This window comes from Helicoverpa armigera, chromosome 4, assembly GCF_030705265.1.
Source record: "Helicoverpa armigera isolate CAAS_96S chromosome 4, ASM3070526v1, whole genome shotgun sequence".
NCBI classification, from domain to species: Eukaryota; Metazoa; Arthropoda; class Insecta; order Lepidoptera; family Noctuidae; genus Helicoverpa; species Helicoverpa armigera.
The window spans coordinates 8,918,443-8,936,119 of NC_087123.1; the positions used below are offsets into that span (position 1 = coordinate 8,918,443).

Consider the following 17,677-nt stretch of genomic DNA (forward strand, 5'->3'; position numbering starts at 1 on the left):
TTGGGGTTGGTTCGAAGCTTGGATGTGTGATCTCAAATTGTGGGTGCCAAATAAAAACCGACAAATCGATAACTGTACAAGTAGGTCATCCTTATTTTTCAGCATCTGGAGAATGGCAACACTCCGTCGGGAAAATATTGATCGCTGGACCAATGGATTCTCAGGCAAAATAATTCAATGCAGTCATTCGTTGTTTAGCGGTGACGGCACAGTATATAGGCTGATGTCAAATCAGTCGACGTGAATCATTTGTCAAAATTGAGGAACAACTCAAAATAGTGCTTTAAAAATAAAAACGATTCATTTGTAATAATGTCTGCAATGGTAAGTTATGTTTCGTACCTTATTACTTAAGACACCTCCCCATAATCCTCTCAGAAAGTTTTTCCTCAATCTCTGCTTTTCCTCTGCATAAGTTCTCTAGAGTCTGCAATATCAAATATTAATTTATCTGTACGAAACACCTGCATAAGGTTGATTTTAGCTAATTAGAAGTAAAACCCAGATCTCTATTATGCTGTATAGTCTGTCATCATCACCATTCTGTCTCATAATACTGAACTAAAACATTTGTTAATTAATCATAGTTTACATCTGTATTAATTAGGCTAGAGTAAAAGTAGTCAATTAATTATAATCAATCTACTCGTAATAATGAAATAAAAAATCATATGAACCTGTTATCAGAAAGTATAATAATACAAGTGGCCTTATCATGTCAGGAAACACATTTTCTATTAACAATATTTTGAACAATATATTTTATTCTGTGCAGCGGATGAAGGCAGCAAAATGTCCTTCGGACGAGCTGGCCATCACAAACTGTGCTCTCATCAACCCGGATGATTTCAACAGCGATGTCAAGTAAGTTTTATTTCATCATTTACAAAATTAAATATTAATCATGCCCTAACACATAAACATTATGTATGTCAGCATAACAATTTGTCAAAGTTTAGGGCTTGTTTAGACCTTTTAAATGATGTATCACACTAGTTAACAGGCTTAATATAAACAATAAGCATTACTTTGGCTGTATCTACTAATGTGCATGTGCAATTTATGTACTGTAAAGACTTTCCACAGCAGCTAGATATAAATCACATTTATGAGTGTTCTAAAACTGTCATAATTTAGCACACATCTGTAAACAGTCAGTGATGCAACTGTATTCTACGACTTGCTTTCACAAATTGTTCTTGATGTAGTTTTGATCTTAAATCCATTGAAATTATTGATATAACAGTGTGTGATTCCACTATAAATCTGGTTGTTGTCAATTATTTTTTCCTTTCATCTTCACAGGACCAAGTATTTTTAAGAATGCTGGTATCGTTAAATATATCTATAATCATATTTTGCAGGCACATAGAAATCTCCACAGGGCCGTCTCAGCATTTTGTCTTCAGTATTAGATTCTACAGTGGCGTGGATCGTGGCACTGTGGGATTCTCTGCCCCACAGAGAAAATGGGCTACTCTATCAATTGGACAGGTAGGCTCTTGACTTATGATAACAGTTGTATCTATAAATGCAATATTTCATCAGAAAGTTGGTATAATCTTCTATATGTGTGCCAGTTGAAAATTTCGAATTTGATACTCAATTCTGATTTTGATATTAATTATTTTGGGCTGGCCCAAGTTATTCATTGTGCCGATGATGCACTAATTGACAAAAATAACTAATCCAAATGTCTAACTAAATGTCTGTCACACTTCTTGTTATGTCTTATGAATAATAATGATTTTAAATACTTTGTACATTGTATACACTGTAAATATAATTTTAACTATTATCTGCAGCCGATTGATGTAAAGCCCTTCAAGGCTCAGAATGCCGAGTGCTTGTGCAGCGTGACCCTGGAAGCAGACTTCATGTTGAAGAAAACGTGAGTATCTGCAATAATCTAATTATGTGACTCATCTGTAGTTCATGGTATTAGACTGATGTCATATGTAGTGATGATGTGTATGAAAAACTGATGTAAATTTTGGTACTATTGAGATTCAATATCATATCTAAGATTTTGATTGATAACGAAAATATTGATGAATCAAATGATTATTCTTTCTGAAAAAAAAAATGGGCTACTTACACTGGATACTAAAAAACAGATATGTTACTTGTCCAGACAAAATTATACCTCTATATTGTTGATTTAGAACCACAACAAGTAAAGCAGAATGAAAGGAACAATCAATATTTTATAATCTCCAAAATGAAATCCTAAAAGGATTACAGAAATAACACATCTAAATTTTTTTTTGTCTAGATATATAATTAATTTTATTGCTTTTTCTCAGTACATCCATGGAGCCTTACGATTCTGAGCAAATGGCTCGCGACTTCTTGATCCAGTTCTCCAATCAGATCTTCACTGTGGGTCAGCAGTTGGCTTTCGCCTTCCAGGACAAGAAAGTTCTGTCATTGATTGTCAAGAATCTTGAAGGTAAGAACTTTTTATTTTAAAATCCTTCTTTCTTACAACCAACAAAAAGAGAATACTCAATTTTTTTAATCTTTCCATCATCAAAAATGTTGTTTGCTAATAGATTAATTTGAAGTCAATAAAACTCATTGTAAGCTCGCATACACTTCAAATACGCCCACTTCACGGAACATTATAACATTTATTTTCACTTTCATTACATAGAGATACTTATAAACATATATCTAGTTGGAATCATGCAAAAATCCATATTATGTGTATTTATTATAGCTGTGGATGTCCAAGCTTTAGCCGCTGGTGCGAACGCCGTACCTCGTCGCGTAAGAATGGGCCGTCTACTACCTGATGGCAACATACAGTTTGATAAAGCTGAAAACTCCTCTCTTAACTTAGTCGGCAAGGCTAAGGGGTAAGTGTAAATTCGTTACTACAGTCATTTGTCAGAAAAACGCAAACTCTTACAACATTACATTAATTTTGGTCCTTTGAGTCGTATGGTAGACCGCACATCAATGGTAACTGTCATGTACCTTAACTCAATAGTAATAAGTACGATAGAATAGAATAGAATATTCTTTATTGTACACTAATAACAAACATAGAAGGACATAACAAACAAGTAGTAGACAAGTACAATAGGCGGTCTTATCACTAAAACTGACCTCTTTCAGACAACCTTTGGATGGAGTCAATCTGTAAAAAAGTATTTTCCTATACAACTGTTAACAGTTGAACTGAAGTTGACTGTACTGGTAGGAATCCTACAAACATTTTTTTTAGGTGGCATGTCAAATGTAAAGTTTAAAACCCACCACTTTTTTTGGAGCCCTTTGTATACCAGGGCCGCGGTAACTCTTTCGTAGCCCCATCAGCCTAGGATACCTATAATTGGCTTCTGCCCCATTTGCTCAATGACTAAAATTTTGAGAACTATGCAGTCTTACCACTATATATTTTTAATGTAGGAAACAGCCACGTCAGTCCATCATCAATCCTGATTGGGATTTCGGCAAGATGGGTATCGGTGGTCTGGATAGAGAGTTCAACGCTATCTTCCGACGTGCTTTCGCTTCTCGAGTGTTCCCGCCCGAAGTTGTGGAGCAATTAGGTAAGTTGTAAAACGTTTTATTAGGCAATACAAGTCACAAGTATATCAGTAATGTTACGAATAGGGCAAATACAATAAAATGACGCTGAGAGACTTGCCCTGTTTGTTTATGTACCTACAAAAACACATATTAGGTACATTTAATTTGTCATGCAATGTAATGGTGCCTGCCGTTATCCCATTTTATTTGGGATTGGTGCAGCATGTTTTCTTCCTATTTATTTATTTATCGTCCACATTTAAATGTTACAACAAATACTTTCTATTACTTATCTGGAATTTTTAGTATTTTTTATGAATGCTCTATAATTTCAAAATATTATAGGTTGCAAACACGTCAAGGGTATTCTACTGTACGGTCCTCCCGGTACTGGTAAAACTTTGATGGCGCGTCAGATCGGAAAGATGTTGAATGCCCGCGAGCCTAAGATTGTAAACGGTCCGCAAATCTTGGACAAATATGTTGGTGAAAGTGAGGCCAATATTCGTCGGTTGTTCGCTGATGCTGAAGAGGAAGAGAAGAGGGTAAGTTTTGGTCAAATGTTTGATCCAACTTTTTGAGCTTAGAAGGGTATGCTAATGTTGAACATAACACTGTAATGCTATTCTTGTTAGGGACAGAAGATTGCACACTTTTTTTCTAAGCATTGAGCATTTTTGCTCTTAAAATTTTCATTACAGAAATATGTTCTTCTCAGTATAAATATTTCAGCTTGTTGGAGTTTCCATTAACTTACATAATGTTGTTCTTGCAGTGTGGACCAAACAGTGGTCTTCACATTATCATCTTTGACGAAATCGACGCCATTTGCAAAGCGAGAGGTTCCGTGGGAGGCAACACGGGCGTCCACGATACCGTCGTCAACCAGTTGCTCTCAAAGATTGATGGTAAGCAAGAAAATGTACTTATGACAAGTCTGATGGTACGCCTGAAAAAATCGTACCCGACAAGTTCAATCTTTCTGAAAAAAAATGTATGTTTGGTTTGTAGTGCCTTACTTACCAAGACTCAAGGTTTACCCAAATGTGCCAAAGACATGTCCTGTTAAAATCTATATTGACAACGAAAGATGAACCTTTATGTACATTTCTCATCCCTCATTTGAAATAGAAAGCTCAATAAAATCACCCATTTTAGGTGTGGACCAACTCAACAATATTCTGGTCATTGGTATGACGAATCGTCGCGACATGATTGACGAGGCGTTGATGCGACCCGGTCGATTGGAAGTGCAGATGGAAATCGGTCTACCTGATGAGAATGGCAGAGTTCAGATCCTGAACATCCACACTAAACGTATGAAGGAGTATAAGAAGATTGCTGAGGATGTTGATTCTAAGGTTTGTATTTGTAAAAAAAAACGCATCTTACGAGTTATTAGGTACAGTACTCATTTTGGTCTTTTGAGTCGCAATGGCGGTAAACCTAGGAAGACTGATTTTTGCTGTTTTATTGGAAAACTCCTGTAAATAAATAAATAAATAATTCAAAATTATTATATGTATTCTAACTTAGTCTTTTATAATGGTAAATAGCATAGACTGTCCGGCCGAATCGTTTATAAGTCATACTGCTAATCGATTATAAGTCACGCTGCATCGACTATTCAGTAAAGATATATAAGGCATTACTACCCGATCTACAGGTATTTACTTCTCAAAGTACTGTAAAGACCGACTCTAATACCTGCTTACCACTTTTTAGGAACTAGCAGCACTCACAAAGAACTTCTCAGGCGCCGAACTAGAAGGTCTCGTTCGCGCCGCCCAATCCACAGCCATGAACCGTCTTATCAAAGCTTCAAGTAAAGTGGAAGTTGATCCAGAAGCTATGGAGAAACTCATGGTAGAAAGGGGAGACTTTCTCCATGCCCTTGAGAATGATATCAAACCTGCTTTTGGTACTGCGGCCGAAGCTTTGGAACATTTCTTGAGCCGTGGTATTATCAATTGGGGCAGCCCCGTGTCATCGTTGCTTGAAGATGGACAGCTTTATATTCAGCAGGCTAGGGCTACTGAGGCTAGCGGTAAGAAACAAGTTACATTTATTTTTTGTTTCTGGTAATAATCTTATTGGATTTTTTATCTGATACATTCTATTCCCAATAAAGCTACAATTTTCTTATGTGTCCTTTTTATAAAACATAATAAAATTGGGCCTAAATCTGCCTAGCGGTTTCCCAACTATGTTGGAGTCGGCTCCCAGTTTAACCGAATGCAGCTGAGTACCAGTATTTTACATGGAGTGACTGCCTATCTGACCTCCTCATCCCCAGTTACCCCTGCAACCCTATACCCCTCTGTAACTGGTTGTTAGGTTTTGGTTCTAAGTGAGCTACATTTGTATACAGGTTTAGTATCAGTGCTGCTAGAAGGTCCACCAAACAGCGGTAAGACCGCTTTAGCCGCGGAACTGGCCAAACTGTCAGATTTCCCCTTCGTGAAGGTTTGCTCACCAGAAGACATGGTCGGCTTCACGGAGTCCTCTAAATGTCTACAGATCAGAAAGGTAAGATTTTGGTTGCTAGCAAATATCAAAGAAATCTAACCTTGAGCTTAAAATTGTTCACATAGCTCACTTACTTACAACCCGTGCCGATAAAGAATGGGATTAGAAATCGCGACAGCTGTATTCAACCCTCGCTCATGTGCTATAGTGTATGAGCGAGAGGTAAATACAGCTGTCGCAGTACTTTAATGTGAACTTTGGAAAATGAATAAATGATTTGATTTGACATAATGTTTATTGTGTGCTTCTTAAAATAGTCTAGATTTAATTATGTTGTCTACTGTTTCAAATTGTGGAGTTGACAATAAATTAAAAAATAAGACCCATTTTCATTCACACGACAACAGAAAAATCCGTTTGCCTTAAAATAACTGTTTACTTACCTAGAAAAATTAACGTGAAAATTCAAAGTAAACGTACACGTACGTAGTTCGAAATTAATTATTTTTTTTGAATGAATTTCCTTTTGTTATGGCACATATTTAAGTAACATTGACTGCATAACTCTTTTGTCCCCAGTATTTCGACGACGCCTACCGCTCAAGTCTGTCTTGCATCCTAGTGGACAATATCGAGCGTCTACTGGACTACGGTCCTATTGGGCCACGGTATTCCAACCTGACATTGCAAGCGCTTCTCGTGTTACTGAAGAAACAACCACCTAAGGGACGGAAACTGCTTATTCTTTGTACGAGCAGTCGGAGGTAATATTATTAATTAGTGAACATAATGTACTTGCTGAAATTGCGAATATAATAGATACGTTTATGCAACTTAAAGCAATAGCTGATTCTCGCCTTTCCTGGGTCATTCGAAATTTGGTGCTTTGTTTATTTTTAAAGAAAATAATCCTACCTATTACATGATCATTTCGACCAACGCTAGCAGTCTTTGGGATTGGGAGTTTCGAGAGATATCCTCTGTAAAATTGAACTTAAAAAACGCACACACAAACACAAACGCACATCTCTCACCCTAAAGGCATATACCGGCTCCGTTCCGTCGTGGGTAAATAGGGCTTTTTGGCCTCCTTTGAAATGACTTATAGGTATTTTATATCTTTCGAGAAGATACTTCGATTCCACCGACATATAATAATTTCCTTCCAATCTCAAGTCTTTCCCCTTTCTACTGTAGCCCTTATACCTAGTAACAAAATTATCGACTCACCAATTATTTTCCACCACCAGACAAGTCCTGGAAGACATGGAGATGCTGTCAGCATTCACGGGCGTACTTCACGTACCGAACTTATCGCAACCCGAGCACGTGATGGCGGTACTTGAAGAGAGCGATGCATTCTCCAAGAAAGACCTGCAGAAGATCCAACATGATATTCGAGGAGCTAGGTAGGTTTAACTGTTTTTTTATATATACAGGTTAATGTTAATATTTTGAACATACTGTATGAGTGATTTCACACTAGCGGGTTTTTTGCACGATTTTTTCGCGCGGCATCGCCCAGTCGATTAAATGACAAGTACCGGTGCAATAGATGACGTTTAAAACCGCGCAACAGAATTTTTGGCTCAGAATGGTGCGCGTAGAAACAGCAAAAGTATACGCGCGAAATCCGGTAGTGTGAAATCGCTGCAAAAATAAGGGTTCTGTTGATGAAAATAAGGGTGATGTGTGATGAAAACGACAAGAAAAGGTTTGTTGTTAGTAAGGAATAGTAGTCGTAGCTAAGAATAGTTTGGTGTATGAGTTTGCTGAACAACATTCAGTAAGTATCTGCGTCATAAACCTCCTTGTCCCCCACATATACAGGGTTTCCTTATTATTGGTTTGGAAAAAATACTTCAAAATTCTTCTTTAATCTGAACAGCTGGTTATTTAGAGTGAAAAAGTTAAGGATGATTTAGTTCCAGACACAGCGTGTTTGCTACTTGACATCTTTGAGTGTCGTCTTCTCAACAATTTCGGGCACAAAACCAATACTGGACATGAAAATCTTGTCCTGTTTATTATAGACCTTCCCGTATGAAGCAACTTCGAAAGTTCCTGAGCAATGCGTCTCAGCCCACTGAAGAAGAAATTGCTTTGGCCGCGGCTAAGCCAAGGTGCGATTATGTAGTTAGCCATTGAATTTCTTCGAGCTACTATTTAAACTATTTTTCTTATTTTATTTTTATTTATTTTTTTACAAATTATTTTGCGTTTGGTTTGGTGGTTTTCTATTCAATTTTTGTACTATGTATGAGCCTGATTTGTTGTATATCGGAGTTCGAACTTTGGGTAAATAAGGTAAGACATCACAAAAATAGCAGGTAGGTATGTTAGTAGATGTGGCCATAGGTAGGTACTCCAAATCACCATTTAGTATAGTAGGTAGGTATGCCAAGGACTCTTCTATATATCAAGTTACGAGGCAATTTTTATCTATAAATCTATTATTTGTTTCCCAGGATCTTCATTGGCATCAAGAAGCTGCTAGCGTTAATCGACATGGTGAAACAAACTGATGAAGAGTACAGAGTGTTCAAGTTCCTCACGAAAATGCAGGAGGAGGGCGGCCTAGACTTGGGCACCAATGTACAATAAGAATCATTGCAACCTTAGGGACAACATGCGCATACCACACTATCGCCCTCACCCGATCACACTAATGCACATATCTCTACATCTAAACCTCAACACGTCAAAGTTACGGAGAGCTCACCTTGCGTTTCCGATCTCAGAAGCTACGAAATCGATTACGACGAAATCAGCGAATGCACCGAGTCGTTACTCGATACTAGTCATCATATAAAAGGTCTGACAGCCAAAGGCAACGAAATATCACCCTCTAAAATGCCTCTCATGAGGATTAGGAGTGTAGAAATTGTTTTCGAAGATGAAATGTCTACTTGCACAGACACCGGTATTTTGGATAGGAGTTTAGAGTTAATAGTGTCTGATAGCAGTGATGACTCCACCAAGTGCGTGGATGACTTAGAGCCATTGAATATCGAGAAAGATCTCAACTACGACTCTGTAACGCTCAACGCTGAAGGAGATCTATCAGATGACAATTCAGTTTCCCTCTCCAAAGATATTGTTGAAGACCTTCCTAAAATCGACATTCCCCTCATAAGTTTTCAAGACGTCGATGACCCTTCTCACATACAAAGTGAATGTGTAACGTTAGCCATCGATGAAACTCTATCGCCTAATGTGTCTGAAATCGGTGATTCTGGTCGCTTCACTGAGGAAGCTTGTTCATCTCATTTCGAAACGGTTCCGATTGAAGACGCATTACTTTCGGGCTCGTTTGACGCGATCAATATTGAGAAAACATCGACGCCAATGAGTTCGTATGAGATGTCTGACGTTTGTAGCATCGCAGCCGAGACCACGAGGCTGTATGAGTACATCGACAGTAACAGTGATAGTTCCGATGACTCAGACAATACAGCGACGTGCGATATGGACCATCCAGTCCAACATCTTATAAGCTTTACTAACGTTTCTCCAGACGATAGTTCTATAGGCGACGGCTACGATTTACAGTACGACTCTTTTATAGACATGGGCAAATTTTAACATTCGATTACCTAACGAAAGTACCTATAATAAAGAGACTTTTGCATTTTAACTATTTGTGCTTCTCTGTGGATATTTCTAACTCGTAACGCTATGTGAATTTTAACATGTGTAATGCAGATTGCTGTTTGACGTTGCATAAAAATTATGAATGGTTATTTTTTTATATTTATCATTTTGAACCAAAACCACATTCCAATTGAATTATTGACGGATTTGATTAATGTAGGTCCAGTTTTAGTACGCCAGTGTGGTGAACTTTTAGTGCGAGCTATTCTGACACCTTATATACCTTCTTAACACAGCTTGTGCACAGAGGGGCTCGGTGGTATGCGGCTCTCGTAACCATGTCATGTCTCTATAAACAATTGTTATAGTTTAACTACTCAGTAGACTTTATGTAAATATGTCAAAATGTTTCCATAGCGCGTGCAATTTAGTAAGTATCCAGTTTAACGTGAACAATGACATGGTTACAGACATCCCTGGGTTGTAAGTCTAGGCAATAGCTCAATTAACTACAATGTATTATATTATTTTTATAGAGTGATTTTTTTATTTATTTCAATTTGTTATTGAAATGTGATGCAGCTTGACGCTGTCTATTGTGTTAATACTTAAATAGGGATATTTTGATCAATGTGTAATATTGATAGCTGTAAGGGAATGATATTGATAATGTCAATGAAGTATGTAGTATTATATGTATGAATAACGGAACATTTGAGGAATATTGTTGTTATAACTCAGTAGGACTCGAAGCTTTGTCTTGGAGCATTAGTACAATTAAAGTTTAAGTACTTACCTGCACATGTAGTAAATTTTACCGTCAATTAACGAACACTATTTGGAATATCAATGTAATCATTGGATTGTTAAAGGATTCTTATCAGGAATATGGCAAAATCACCTCTACATAAATGTTATGTAGGTGGCAAATATTTAATACAAAGTAATAGTAGCGCGAGCGCATTATAACTAAATGTTGCGTTCATGATCGTTAATAAAAAAAAAATCTAATATTTAAATGAAAATAGCTATAATATTGTTGCTATACATTTGTAGTTATTTATTGTTACATTCTACAGGATAGATGCATTGTTATTGTCTTTGATCTAGGATAAAACATTCCACTCACACATTCAAAACAAGTCAGTGTATGTGTTATAGAAATACATAATCTCAATTATATAAAAATATAAATAACTTTTGTGAAAAATTCTTATATCTTGATAAAGCTTTTAGGTCATGAATTAGCATTAGAGCTTTTATTAATACTTATCGCAATGCATATATTTTCTTCTGTATGTAAAAAATATATGAATTATGTGGAATTGTAAATGGTATATGGGACAAAGCTCCTGGACTGAATGTTCCAGAAAATTATACTGCATTTAATAAGTATTGGTGTTACTACATAAGAGACTAGACAGTCCCCACAATCATGTGACAGAAAATTATCTAAACTTTTTCTGTAAGATAAAATAATTTATGTTATGTATTTCTTTTTGAGCAATAAAATGGTTATTGTTGTAAACAAAAATGTTATTTGATACTGAGTACTAAATTGTTAGAACATTGATGTTATGATCCTAGATGAAATCAAATAAATCTAATCTAAATCATTCATGAGATGATGAAATATTCTGTTTTTAACTGCAATAGGAACATTGTTTACAGTGGCTGTGTCACATAATCCTGTAAGCTTTATTGTTGGTAAATAAAGTGATTGACAAACAAGATGTTCTTTCAGTGTTTATTTTCCATATCGTTTTTGACACATCATTACAAAATACTTCATATGTTGCTCGTCACAAGGTATAATATCACCAGTAAATAGTTAATAATAGTAATAAGACATTGATACATATTATCACATATAATTACGAACTTAAGCTTGAAAATGCTTCTACAGCAGACTTAAACATTGCGAGATTATTATTATAACTTAAAGTAACCAATGTCATAAAACTAGTTAGCGCTTTCGCATGCATCTACCCAATCGTTATAAACGTCTATAGGCTCCGATAACACGTTTGTTGTCGTCTGAAAGTCTTCTAAACAAACTCGACATTGTATCCGTGCCGTATTCCGAGCCCGATCCCTGGAAAAAATATACACGTTTCAATCAGTGGTTCTCAAAATACGTAAGCAATTTGTCATCGGTCAAATACATACATTTTCACTTCGCAGGACTTTTCGTGGTTACAAAACGGGCAGTTGAACTGCTGATCTATGGTTCAATCGCTTTTCAATCGTTTTTACTTTCGACCCATGCCTGAAAGATTTTTTTTCAAAAATTAATCATTATTCCGGACGATTATTAACTTATTTAGGCACCTCACTGTTCATAATTTCACAATTATGGATCAATTTATTATAAACTAAATTACTTACTGCACTGATTAAAGAAAAATGCGAGAAAATGTACTTTGTTGTTAGAATTTGAGACCCAAAACACCACCACTGCCGATTGCCGAACAACGATGTCAATTTATTGACATTGACATCATCTGGTCAAGACCACAGAGCATATCGCCACTCGACGATTCTATCGATTCTATATTTAAAAACAAAAGCCCTAAATGTTAGGCGGAGTAGAATGTGTAAGGTGTCTCACACTATTTCGTCTTTTTATGTAGGTCCTTTCCCCATATACATAATCCCTCTATAAACTCCCTTATGTATTCCATGATGCACTATCTACGCGCGCGGGGACCGTGAAACGGCAAGAGTTTAGTTGTCTTTGGAATACTAGTCTCTGGTATATGTCTATCTGTCTGTCTCTCGTCCAGTGATGCCAGATGGGGGGGATTCCCCCCAAACTTGGGGGTATTTTCTGTCCACGGGGGATTTTTTGGGGAGTGAAATCCTTTGGGGGGAACAGCGGGGGGATAAAAAATTGGCTTGGAGGGAATTGGAGGATTTTTCGAAAAAGTTTTATGACGGAACGCGACCAAATTACTTTTTTACTACTTAATTTGAACGCACCATAGCATCACACAAAAACATACACACAGTACCACAATAATGCTGCGTGCGGAGAACGACGATGAACGATGATACTATATATTTATTTTACAGAAGAGCTGTTCTCTTAGAGAGAAATTCAAAGAAATAAATATTCTGACTGTTGCTTTTCAATACATTTTTGAAAATTTAATGTACGTTCGTAAAAAAAAACATATCTAACTTTGTTCAAATGTGATATGATGATGTTCATAGCAAAAATACTAGGAATAATAGAAACATAATCTTGCTGTACATGCTACTCGCCTCCACAGAGTAAGCAACTCGTTCATGGGTCAATGTATACGCTTTTACAATAAACTTCCCAAAGGTTTCCAATTAAATTTTTTTTTTTAATTACTGGGGGTTTTTTCTCAAAAGACTAACATTTTGGGGGGATTTTGGGTGAGATTTGGGGAGAATGCTAGATCACCATCTGGCAATACTGCTCTCGTCTCGTCTTGTCAGTCACTCAAAAAGTTTGGTTTCTTTCGGTGCGACTGTTGATATTAGAGTTCGCCTTCATTTATTCGTTTTAAATGTATTCATTTACAAAATACTAACATAAACATGGCTCGCAGTTCAGTCATAGTCGCTGTGATAGCTATTCTCTCACTGGGCAGTAAGTTATTTGGAATTATTTTGAACTGGTTTGGTTCGTTTGAGGTAACGCCCTAACGAATTTATTGTATTGTTTCAGTCGCAGGTGTAGTTGCAGAATGTATGATACCTTTAGTGCTGAGAAATACGTGGTTTTCCTTCGAAAATGGGAAACAAACTATAACCGATATCAACGCCAGCGAAATGACTGGGAGGTAATATATTACTTATTGGATTTCTATGACTAATTAATTTATTTTGTAAGTACCTAATCATTGTGCAAATACATCATATGGGTTACATTACCCGGCGAATGCGGAAGAACAATATTTGTCTGTTATTATTTTTTAGTACACACAAGTATTGTCCTAATGTTTACTATCATAAAAAAACAATGGTGGGCCCAACATTCACCATTGTTTTTTAAGAAAACACCATTACTTCCAGGGGTGTTTGTGTAAACATAAAAGCAGAGTACCGGGTGAACTACACAATGGTGTTTTCTTACACAAAATGCTACTACTGTGTCAAGCTGATCGTAAGGACGGTGAACGTACTGGAGAAGATTGAGTCTCCTTGTGTGAACTTGGGTCCTGATGAAGAACCTACTGTGGAAAGAGTGTGCAGAGGCCTTAACCCTGATCAGCAGGGTCTGATCACTTTGTTCTCTGAAAACTATGTGCCTGTAAGTTTCATATAAGATTGCTTATAGCTAGATTTTGTAATAAAATTGTAAGTCTTATAATTTTTTGAATAAAAGAGAATCCTATTAGGATTGGAATAATGAGCACTACTGCCACTTTTTATTTATTTTTACAGATATTTTTGTAAGTAATTAAAAAAATTCATTCAAAGACTTGTTCACTATTTATTTGAGTAAATAAATATAAATTAAACTAAGTTTAACCCAAAGTATTGAATTTCAGGTCAATTGTCGCTCATCTCTGGAAGGTGTCTGGCAGTTTGCTTATCAGAATCGTTTCCGGTTCACCGGTGAATGTAACCACCCTGATGCTCAGATCAAGTCTTGTCAAACTGCTGGTACTCAGTTCTTGATCACAAACCAGAAATTTAACATAACATACAGAAAATGTGCTGGAATGTCCAATACTTTTGATGGTGTTGTGGAATATAGCTGTTTGGGTAAGCAAATAATAGTAAAAAAAAGTCTTTTTGATAAAGTTATATCTGTAATTAGGCATATTTACAAATTACACAATTATTTTTTTGACATTATGTGTTATCATATGATATACTTATAACATTAGAGTTAAAAAAACAGCATGATAAATGAACTAATGATTACTATAATTACATTGTTATTCATTAGAAGATAAAAAGAAGGACATTTCAAAACACTAAAATACCTATATATCATTTTTCAGGTCATTGGTTCGTCAATAAGAATCATTTCTTTGCGGTCGCAAATACGAAAGAATCTCGTAAAGACGAGAGATATCGATGTTTCCTTAAAAACAGAGATGATGATCTGTATATTGGTGCCTCAATTACGCCTGAATGTAACACTTTGAAGACTGTTGAGAAATCACCTGAGAGGTACAGAGTTACTGCGGTGAAGGTAAATAAAATGAAATCTATTGTAATACATACTTTTAATATTAAAAATTCATTAATATGTCATATTTATGTCTTTTGCAGGCTGAAGTGGTAGAACCAGGTTGTAGATTGCCACAGAACTTCTCAGGAGACTGGATTAACACAGCCAATATAGATGCAGATGTATTTATCAATGAGACACATATAATAGAGACTTATTATCCTGATGAGGGACGATTTAGGAGAACTATTTATGTTTGCAGGTGATTTTTGTCATTCATTATCTTTGCATAGACAAATCATAAAAAAATGATTGTTATTCTGTATAATAATACAATTTTTTATTGTTCACAGAGAGCAGCGTGATAGTAGAGTGATGATGGCTCGTCTTACAGTTGATGGTTGCCAAAAGGATTATGTGTGCTTTGATTTTGTACCACAACATCATAATGTAATTAGGTAAATATTCATTTTGACGTGACAACGTCTTATAAATCGATGGAGCCGGCTGCACGCACGAAAAAACATGACTCATGCGGCGTTACCTCGCTCTGAGGCGTTACCTCGCTCTGAGGCGTTCCGTTTAAGGCTTGAAGTGCAAGCGAGAGCACGCAGCGAGCGACAAAGAGGCACAATCGGCAGCTACTCACGTTGTCACGTTCAACTATCGTCAGTAAAACGACTTTACAGACAATGGTTTTTATTTGCATCTTCAACCTCATATATACAACAAAGTCCATGTATATTAATTATGATGTAACTTTTCTAGATACCGAAAGGGCTTAGCCATGATTCAAAGCAACTTCCACACAGTATGTTCATGGGTGCAGTTCCAAAACAAACAAGAATGGCGTTATGATATATTCTTGAAGAAGGACCCTACTCCCATCCGATGCCCTGTGGCTGGAAAATTCAACTTTACTCAAAAAGGAGATGTCAAATTCGAAACAAGGATCCTGGGAGGTGTTACACTCAGTCCGAGACCAAACTTGTACTGCAAACTGAATATAAGTGACTTCTCAGTATGTGATATAGACCAGAAAACTATACAGATTAAGGAGAACTACTGTCTATCTGTAGATTACTTGGGAAGACCAGTTGATATCTACAGTGATCCTGATTACAGGATGAAATGCATAGGTTTCTGGAAAGAGAATCTGAAGTCTTATTTAATTACTTATGACGAGTTGGATCCTTTCTCTAAGTATAGGTGCTGGGTGTATCAGCGGGCTGATCTTAATAGGTATGTGTTTTATTACGCTTATTGTCTTATCTTTGTCTGTGACCTCTGTAACTTATACATAAAACAAAGCCCACATTCAGCCCGATTAGAATTCTGGGAGTTCAGTATCTAAAAAATTATGATAGAACATAATTATGTTGTTCATTAAGTATATGTAACAGTCTTAACGTTTGTATTGTTATCATCGAATAATAATGCTCCTTGAAACTTGTTGTATTACAGGGTACTTATGTCACAAGCCTTAGGTCCATACTGTGACTTGAAACAAGACGTGACGTCATGGAACTACACAGAGGGCGCAGCTGTCGCCGTTGAAATGGAAGAATACGAGAGAGAGCGGGACCAGTGCCCCATGCATTTTGATGACGGTAGCGACCCCTGGTCTACGAAAGAGAACTACGTGAAAGTGTTCAGTTTTTCATTTTGGGGCAACAATTCTGCCCAAGCAATGGCAGTCAATACAGTTGTAGTGATCCTGGCAGCTTTTGTGACGTTACTACAGTAATTTATAAGCTAAGACTGATGTAGATTACAAGGTTGCTTAGATTGATGTGTAATACTAATTTTGTGTACAGTTTATTGCTGTAGAAAAGCTATTTTTTATTTTATGTACTTTGTCCAGATTTTTACAGTGCAGTCGTCATTCCAGTTTTTTTTTTATTTAAGTAAAACATAGAGTTTTAAGCAAATGAATCTCACATTGCTATGTGCCTTAAGTCTATAGGGATATATAAAGGGTTTTAACTATTTACAAAAGCACATTTTGTAGAGAAAAGGCTGAGGTGTGCCTTTACTATAGGTTGTATGTTAAATAATGTCTGTTCAATGTAAAAAAGACAAGAGAAATATTACTCATAAGGAATATAATAAAGTACTGTTTACTAACAGTAATTTCTATTCATAATTCAATAAGTAGGTTATAAGTGAAGGTGTAGCTATATCATTACCCAAGTGCTGCTAATGTTTTTGCATTTTATTTTTCTGTAGAAATCCTTTTTACCTCCCCATATCTATGTTAGTGTCCCTGATCATGACTAATTTTATATATTTTTTACTCATAATGACAAACTTAGATTAAGATTATTTTTTTGTATTCTTTTTACTTCTTGGCAGCTAATTTTTAAGTACATATATGTATCTCAAATTGAATCTACATAGTGCCTTAGAAAGTTATGTATGTTTGTATCTAATATTAACAATTTTGACTGTTATTTCTAAAAATGACTATAAAGAAGCTGGTATTTCTTTCTTTCAGAATATTTATACTCTATGTAACATGTGTTACCTGATAATTATGATCCGTCCAAAAATATAACATTTGTTATACTTGTTTAACATTTGAATACAATGTTTTAATCATGTTTGTGTCTTTAATTTTTAATTACTTAAAAACACCATATGTGATATTTATTCAGCACAATTAAATTGACCAAAAACAAAAAATTAAGTGGGTACATTACAAATTAACACAACATTAAGGCGTAATCAGTGCTCAATGCTGTATTTAAAATAGGGTAAGTATTAATGAATAGGATATGAGACGTTGAATCGCCTAATTTTCGTATTGTGACCTGATTATATCTATAGGCTAAAATTATAGAGTACTCTTACAGGTAATGTTGATGAATTCCAAACATGATAGTTTCTGGAATTTTCTGATAGGGATAATTTGAG

The 17,677-nt window shown here is 36.0% G+C and overlaps 3 protein-coding genes across 3 annotated transcripts; 2 read left to right on the forward strand and 1 right to left on the reverse strand.

Annotated features, from left to right (window-relative positions):
• Positions 1 to 119: 119 nt before the first annotated feature.
• On the forward strand, positions 120 to 11,334 carry LOC110374809 (vesicle-fusing ATPase 1). The gene is made up of 15 exons (XM_049846920.2): positions 120 to 324; positions 776 to 864; positions 1,365 to 1,494; positions 1,806 to 1,891; positions 2,307 to 2,452; positions 2,723 to 2,861; positions 3,418 to 3,560; positions 3,886 to 4,085; positions 4,316 to 4,448; positions 4,699 to 4,901; positions 5,266 to 5,587; positions 5,912 to 6,069; positions 6,589 to 6,773; positions 7,260 to 7,418; positions 8,478 to 11,334. The coding sequence occupies exons 1-15, from the start codon at positions 313 to 315 to the stop codon at positions 8,611 to 8,613; spliced, it is 2,241 nt and encodes a 746-aa protein (XP_049702877.1). The 5' UTR covers positions 120 to 312; the 3' UTR covers positions 8,614 to 11,334.
• A 2-nt stretch (positions 11,335 to 11,336) lies between these two features.
• LOC110374810 (transcription elongation factor 1 homolog) lies at positions 11,337 to 11,946 on the reverse strand. Its single transcript, XM_064034341.1, has 3 exons — positions 11,940 to 11,946; positions 11,773 to 11,827; positions 11,337 to 11,698 (listed from the first exon to the last, which is right to left on the reverse strand). The coding sequence occupies exons 1-3, from the start codon at positions 11,944 to 11,946 to the stop codon at positions 11,566 to 11,568; spliced, it is 195 nt and encodes a 64-aa protein (XP_063890411.1). The 3' UTR covers positions 11,337 to 11,565.
• A 1,111-nt stretch (positions 11,947 to 13,057) lies between these two features.
• LOC110374843 (uncharacterized) lies at positions 13,058 to 17,364 on the forward strand. The gene is made up of 9 exons (XM_021332735.3): positions 13,058 to 13,225; positions 13,304 to 13,418; positions 13,651 to 13,888; positions 14,130 to 14,346; positions 14,589 to 14,782; positions 14,863 to 15,023; positions 15,115 to 15,219; positions 15,530 to 16,003; positions 16,226 to 17,364. Exons 1-9 carry the CDS (start codon positions 13,174 to 13,176, stop codon positions 16,506 to 16,508), a joined length of 1,839 nt encoding a protein of 612 aa, XP_021188410.3. The 5' UTR covers positions 13,058 to 13,173; the 3' UTR covers positions 16,509 to 17,364.
• The last annotated feature ends 313 nt before the right edge of the window (positions 17,365 to 17,677 follow it).

Bases quoted from the DNA above. Each gene is read 5' to 3' on its own strand.
- LOC110374809 (XM_049846920.2), top strand. The intron at 1,495-1,805 runs GTAGGCTCTTGA...TATTATCTGCAG, and splicing joins CTACTCTATCAATTGGACAG to CCGATTGATGTAAAGCCCTT. The intron at 3,561-3,885 runs GTAAGTTGTAAA...AAAATATTATAG, and splicing joins CGAAGTTGTGGAGCAATTAG to GTTGCAAACACGTCAAGGGT.
- LOC110374810 (XM_064034341.1), bottom strand. The intron at 11,699-11,772 runs GTATGTATTTGA...TATTTTTTCCAG, and splicing joins AAGTCCTGCGAAGTGAAAAT to GGATCGGGCTCGGAATACGG.
- LOC110374843 (XM_021332735.3), top strand. From the start codon at position 13,174: ATGGCTCGCAGTTCAGTCATAGTCGCTGTGATAGCTATTCTCTCACTG. The intron at 13,226-13,303 runs GTAAGTTATTTG...GTATTGTTTCAG, and splicing joins AGCTATTCTCTCACTGGGCA to TCGCAGGTGTAGTTGCAGAA. The intron at 13,889-14,129 runs GTAAGTTTCATA...ATTGAATTTCAG, and splicing joins TCTCTGAAAACTATGTGCCT to GTCAATTGTCGCTCATCTCT.